Source organism: Hordeum vulgare, chromosome 6H (genome assembly GCF_904849725.1).
Source record: "Hordeum vulgare subsp. vulgare chromosome 6H, MorexV3_pseudomolecules_assembly, whole genome shotgun sequence".
NCBI lineage: Eukaryota > Viridiplantae > Streptophyta > Magnoliopsida > Poales > Poaceae > Hordeum > Hordeum vulgare.
In genome coordinates, this window is record NC_058523.1 from 57281467 (window position 1) to 57288609 (window position 7143).

The 7143-nt window shown below is 43.6% G+C and overlaps 1 protein-coding gene across 2 annotated transcripts; it reads right to left on the reverse strand.

Moving 5' to 3' along the window:
* Nucleotides 1–2774: 2774 nt before the first annotated feature.
* On the reverse strand, nt 2775–7060 carry LOC123404644 (zinc finger BED domain-containing protein RICESLEEPER 2-like). 2 transcript variants are annotated; one of them, XM_045098583.1, is made up of 2 exons: nt 6954–7060; nt 2775–5312 (listed from the first exon to the last, which is right to left on the reverse strand). In XM_045098583.1, exon 2 carries the CDS (start codon nt 5277–5279, stop codon nt 3000–3002), a length of 2280 nt encoding a protein of 759 aa, XP_044954518.1. In that variant the 5' UTR covers nt 5280–5312; nt 6954–7060; the 3' UTR covers nt 2775–2999. The 2 variants fall into 2 exon arrangements, with proteins under 2 accessions (XP_044954518.1, XP_044954517.1); XM_045098582.1 differs by lacking the exon at nt 6954–7060 and adding an exon at nt 6589–6939.
* Nucleotides 7061–7143: the final 83 nt, after the last annotated feature.

Sequence of the window (7143 nt, forward strand, 5' to 3'; positions counted from 1 at the left end):
AGATCAAGATTGGCGGCCTTCAAGTTGCTGACCCCCAACACGCTCAAGGTTATCATCTTCAACAACGATGTCATTGAAGTGGTGACCAAGTGCGGGAGGCACGATGACGCCTTCGTCGTGAACATCTAGGACATCCCTATATGCTCCAGCTAATTTAGTTTAATGTCGTATTGCTTTCCTTTTAAACTGATTTTTTTATGTGTGGCACTTAAACTGCTTGCTACTATCTTGGGCTGATTTGTTTATGTTGTGTGTGTTATTCTTAATGCAATGTGTGTTGGTAACCTCACATCATGTTGAAGAGGTTGCCCGATAACGAGTGTTGCATGCAATCAAACACCTTGCCTTGTGTTTGTGTGTATACAAGTGGACAATCAAACACCATGCATTTCGTTACCCCACATGCAACCTAGCTAGAGGTAATGTAGGCAGTCAATAGCTAGAGGGAATGTAGGCAATCAAACTATTTACGGATGTTAGTTTTCTACCTGTTTTTTGTTTAGTTGTACCCTGTTGAGACAGGCTCCACGGATCAGTCCAGCACGGAACGGCTACCAAATACGTCCATAGTGTGTGTGTGCGCACAGTACTAAAAGTGTAAGCTAGAGTGGCGAGCCATGTTTAGGAGGTTTGCATCTGCCATTGATCGATCTTGTTGTTTCATTTCATGAGTTTTGCGCTCCGACTGCACATGCTAATTCTCATTTGTACTCCAGCTAGGTAGGGGTGGGCATAAAAACTGAGAACCGAAGACCGAATCCAAAAAAACCGAGACCGAAGGTGAAATAACCTAGAACCGAAGCTTCAATTGTTTGTTGGGTTAGCAAATGGCAAAAACCGAAATTAGTTCGGTGAATTCGGTCACTGGAGTCCGCTGACCGAATCTCCCGAATGAACCGAAGTATTTTACTACTCTATATAATACTCCCTCCGTTCTTAAATATAAGTCTTTGTAGAGATTTCATTAGTAAACTACATACGGATGTATATAGACATACTTTAAAGTGTACATTCAATCATTTTACTCCGTATGTAGACACATACTGAAATCGCTTAAAAGGCTTATATTTAGGAACGGAGGGAGTATTAAGTAAAGCCCATCCAGCTAGGCCGATTAGCCCATCAAACAAGTAGTGCACGTCAATTTTTCTTTTCCTAGACGACTGTAAAACATACGTAGGCTTTGTTAAAATAAAAAAAGAAACATGCCTTACACCTTCTCCTGGATATACTCGAGGCATCATGGATAGTTGGACAGCGACGTCTCCTTGCTCTTTCCCGTGACACGTTGTCACCCATCAATTTTTTTCTTGCGCAGACACCCATCAGCTTTTTTAGTTGCACACTGCCCCATGAAAGAATGCGCTCGCTGCCTGCTGCTATCTAAACCTATCTTGCACAGTTGCATTTCTCTGTCATCAAGTCTAGCAAGCGGCGGACCCTTCAAAAAAAACTTTGGCGAGCGGCGGTGATTCTACACTGAAGTGTATCGGTCCTACTCGGTCAACCCGAGCACCGAACCGAATATCTGGTGCACCGAATCCTCGGTTATCTCTTTTTTAGTTAACCGATCGGGTAGCATATTCTCAAAACCGAAATTAAAAATAACCCGAAGTACCGAACCGAACTCTTTCGGGTAACCGAATGCCCAGGCCTACAGCTAGGTACACCTACTGGCAGGCTGGTGCACGACAAACAAGTTGCTTATTGGCAGGTAACATGGAGAGGAAAATCCAGGGACCAGAAAGTGCATGCTTGGAGCATAGTCTTCGTATATTGGATTGTTAAAAACTTGTTATAGCAAGAGGGAAGAGAAGATTTACAAAGTCAACATGTTTTTTTGCTCTGATAGCCTTTGTATATTGGATTGCTATATATTTACATAAAACACACAATGACATATGGGAACAGTTTGTCATAGACACATCGCACACTAAAATACATACATGTATATGTGTACTAGCAAACTCGCATCCACGTACACATGCATACACACGTACACTTACACATATGCAACACACACGTACACATGCAACACACACGTACACATGCAGCACACACGTGCGCCTAGATACGAAAAGGTAACGGCTAGACACTACCCGATCCCGATGCATGGCCATGGCGTGGAAAAGGAGATGCTGCTCGTATGAAGTTCAATTGATTGCAATTAACCATGTGTGCTGATTGCTGTTTTTTATCGAAATATTTGTAGTTTTATTTGGTAGGCTAGCCTATTAAAACTATAAATATTTCGGTACAGAGTGAGTGGTAATTGTCTGTTTTGTCACTAGATTATATCTTGTGTTGTTTTTATATCTCATCTAGTACCAGAGTATTTGACAAACTAATTCAGAGGTTAATTTCAGAACAACAGACCAGATTACAAGGACACCCGAACAGATTACCAAAGTCTGAAATATGACCATTTCATATTAACCGACACTCGTCAGGGAAAACCAGTTTGCAAAATGTCACGAAGATGCATATTTAATGTAAGACTGTATTTTTATTATTACGATTAGCATGCACTTAGAAAGCATATCCCACTAACATAATTCAAGCCGAAAGATATGTATGCATATCCCACCAACATAATTGAAGCCTAAAAATGCGCGGTTCTCTTGAGATTTAAAATGTGCGGCTCATGCAATCTAGTTATAGAACCACAAGAAACTAATAAGCCCGTATATACCGGTCATTGCAGAGACATAGAGCTTCATATTCAATGGAAAATATTCTACGGATATTTCCAGATAAGTATATGCATCTCGAGATAAAACGCAGAAACCCACTAAAAATAACCATGTAGAAACAAATGTTGCAAAGCACACGAAAACAACAAATTCTCATGTCCACAGAATAGCGCCGCTAGTTATGTTCCACTACTAGCTAGGGGACAGAATTGCTGAAAGAGGCCACCAACCAATTCACAAACTCTCCCTGAAATAAGCCTACAGTTACTTACGAGATCATACAATGAATGCATGCTTCAACAGGGCCTACTGCATTTCACGGCTCTGTGTCTGCGAGGCAGGTGGTGAATGCAGAAGCCAGTCCTTGGCGCAAACGAGCGCCTCCACAATTTCAGGACGAAGCGAGCTTCTATAGTCATCGAGAGTGCGGATTCCTGTTTCTGCAGAAAATATAGAGCTAACCATGGTCATTGGAATAGCCAAGACATCACGTGCCATCTTCGAGAGTGTTGGAAACCTGAGCGTGTTAAGCTTCCACCAGCTCAGAATGTCAAACTCTTGGATACTACGTGGCGTCAGAGGCTCTTCCAGGTACTGCTCCAGTTCAGATTTTGAGGGCTGGGCTGTAGCAATCTCAGAGAGATACATATCAAAGTCTAGAAGACCATCACCAATGGAAGGTGGAGTTGTTTGAGTATTATTATTCCCACTGGCAGATTGTCCGACATAGACCGGCCTTGCGGGCAGTGGCTGTGCTAAATACTCCTTATAAAGCTCATGCAATGAATCGTTCACCACCTTAACATACTTCGCTGCCTCAACGCCGTAAATTTTCGAGTAGCTGAACTCAACAAGCTTCATCTTAAAACGTGGATCCATCACAACAGCGACGGCTAACACGAGGTTGCAATCTTTCCAGTACTTGTCAAAACTCTCATGCATATCTCTAGCAGTGCTGCTGACAACTAGGTCTTCATGTGCTGCGGCATTTGCCAGCTCTAGCTGAAGTTTCCAGGCTTCATGGAAAAAGATGTCTGAAGTTGGGTTTGCTACTGCCATGACACTATGAGCCGAGTCATACAGCAGCTTCAAACAATTGCTTGCGGCCTCAACCTTTTTCCAGTCCTCGGCTGAAGGTGCTTCGTTATAGTTATCATCACATGTTTCTAGTATAGTGAAAACCTGCCTAAAATCCAAGGCAGCCAAGAGCATCAGGTAGGTGGTGTCCCACTGGGTTGTAACATCCAGACAAAGGATCTTTGTACTAGGGATCTCCAGCTGCAGAGCTATCTCAGTAAACTTTTGGTCGTAACTATCAGAGGCTTTTATGAACTTTATGCTTTCACGGATACTGAAGATGACACCATGGGCTGAAGCAATCACATCCTGTGCAACTGCATTCAGGATATGGGCATAGCACCTCACAACAAATAGCTGGCCCTTAAGCATGACGCCGTTCTTATTGGAAAGATGATCTCTCAGGTTTGCACTGTAGATATCATGAGATGAGCAATCGTTATCCAATGTGATGGCGAATAGCTTCTCCTTCATGCCCCAGTCAAAAAGGCTTCTGCTGATAGCTTCAGCAAGTGCATCCTGTGAATGAGGAGAAGCAACCATCGTGAAATTAAGCACTCTCCGATGCACTCTCCAATCCGTGTCAATAAACTGCCCTACAAGTGACACATAGCCAAGAGTCTGACTAGTTATCCATAATCCCATGGTGAGGCTCATCCTTCCAGGAATAGTGCTTAATGCTTGCAGTAGGTTGTGTTTTTCTTTCTGATAAACAGCATACACTTCTCCCTCCATTGTATCAACGTCTGACACCCTGAAACACGGTTGCAGACTACCAATAAGAGCTGTGAAGGCTGGCTGTTGAACAACATGAAGTGGGTACTCATGCAAAATGATGAGTTTTGCCAGATCCAAGCTGCTACGGTCTTGATCAAATGTAGCATTTGCAAAGCCAGTTTGCCTGTAACGCCTCTTAGAAGGACGTTCTATGGCACCCTCACCAACATTGCCAGCTACTTCTGCTAAAGGCAATGCCAGTTCCCTCTCTTGGTTTTTGATAACAGGACATGAACCCTGTAAAATGTGCCTTTTGAGATGACTAGTACCTGCAATTTTTCCACCAGAACTATATGCAAAGGTTCCCTTGCATAGGTTGCAGCATGCAATTCGGCATCGCTTATCCCCAGGCACATGTTGAATGGTGAAGTGCTCCCAGACTGGTGACTTCTTTTTCCGGCGTCTTGATGAGGTTGGTGGGCTCAAATCAGCACTGACCAATGCATTACCATGGGCCATCTCATCACCATTGACCATGTTGTTAACTCGATCCATATCATTACTACGGATCATGTCATTAACTTGAACCATCTCATTACCGTGGATCATCTCACTACCGTGGACCATCTCATTACCACTGATCACCATCTCGTCACCATGGAGTATCTCACTCTCTTGAACCATATTGTCACCATGGAGCATCTCACTGCAATGAACCACTTCACTGCTACTGATCATCATCATCTCCCCATTATGCAGCATTGCATTGTCATTGCTCTTTGGTTCACCCATGCTGAGAAAGACTATCTGATCGAACCCAAGAGCCTGACAATTTGGAAGGATTGATCAAATAAAATCATGTCAGATCTAATGTAGTCAAATTAGATCACTTGTATCAGATTCAGATCATAAATAAGGCTAAAATAACTCAATTTGGATTCAAAACTTCAGACAGACAAAAGAGATCTTACATAACTTCTGTCAGACAGTTTTCAGTGCAACAAAAATTACTCTGCTTCAAACTGAATGTCTAAGATTTCAAGCAGAACAAAAAAAGTTTTTTTTTTCTCAAGTCTAAAACAAGTTTGAATATGATGATAACATTTTCAGTCATCACTATTTCTCCTAGCAAGGCTCTGTCATTTCTAGAAAAGAATTGTGGCCACCAGTATAATGCACATAGAGACAACACAAGTACAAATAGATCATTGAAAATCAAATGGAAAAGGTGGATCTACAGAGAGCCAGGAAAACACTGGAAGCAGATCAATAAATTTGTTAAAAGAATCATAATAGGAAACAAGATTGAGGTATAACTGGAGTAAGTAGACCACGACTCAAATGATGAACTTCCTGATATGTACAAGACAGAATTCATTGGTGTTAATTTAAGATCAATCAAACAGTAGATAAAGGTGCTACCCATACTTCATGTGTCTAAGTGTGTACAATGAATGAAAGTAATAACCAATATAATTAAGCTAAAATATGTTTGGCCCCGGTCGTTAATAACAACATTTATTTTTTCAGACTCATAAGCATTTCTTGAGGAGTACTGAAGCAAAACCCACTTGTACAAGTTTGCAAGATACGCCTGGCTTATATTCGCATTTTACACTTACAACAAATGGCTATAGAAATATAAAAATAATATCCAATAATTAATCTGATTCATTTCACAAAGAGTTTATGTTGCCAGCCTGGCTCGGTCAAAATGTTCAAAGTGAGCCTTATACATTAAAAGCACACCTTTAACGAGCATATTAGCCAATGTCACTAGCTAGGAAGAAAAATTACGGACAAGAACGCCAAGCTCTAGTTAAGTCTCTGCCTAATGACCGATGCAAAAACATAATACTAGTTGGCAGCTTCATTCCCTATTTAACTGGCAGAGAAGTTTGCTAGCCACAACTCGGTTGCTGAACATCAGTGCACAGCAGCTCAGTTTTCCTGGTTCCACGTGAATGCGAACGTCTTGAGGCAGCAAAAATAATCTTCTACCCCAGCTCATACATACGAAAGCAATCGCAAAAGGTTACGAATCAAGCTATGCACAGTAGTATAGAAGCAAACACACCAGCAACCCCGCCCTGCACCTTACCAAGCATCCGTCCATGGATCAGAACCAGATCCCCAGACAAAACCCCATCCATCATGGCGTCTCTTGGATAGCCAGCCGCTACAAATCTACTCTACTGCTTATATAGTCGAGCTGCCGCTCGAGCGAAAAAAGAAGGCGCGGACGAACACTCCCGGGCCCCTCCTTAACCACGAAGGAGAACGAACAACCCGGCCGCGGAGTCGACGCCGGTGGCGAGGGGGTTCTGGAACCCGGCAACGCGGTCATCCCCGCCGGCAAAACTTGTGCAAAACCCTAGACGAATCTGGGCGCCTGGCGGCGCCCGCGGAAGGCGATGGGCGCTGCGGCCTGCGGAGAGGGGATTTGGAAAGGTTTGGAGAACTTACGGGCAGGAGGAGGAGGAGGTGGTGGTGGCGGCGTTCCGGAGTCCGGACGGACCGGCGGGGGCTCGGCCCAGGAAGCGCCGAAGGCCGAGCAAGACGCAGCAGATCTGGGCGACGGGATGGCGGAGGTGCGTGTTTGCTGCGGGAGACGCCTTTAATGGGCTCACGGGTCGCGGCCCATCGCGTCTAGGGT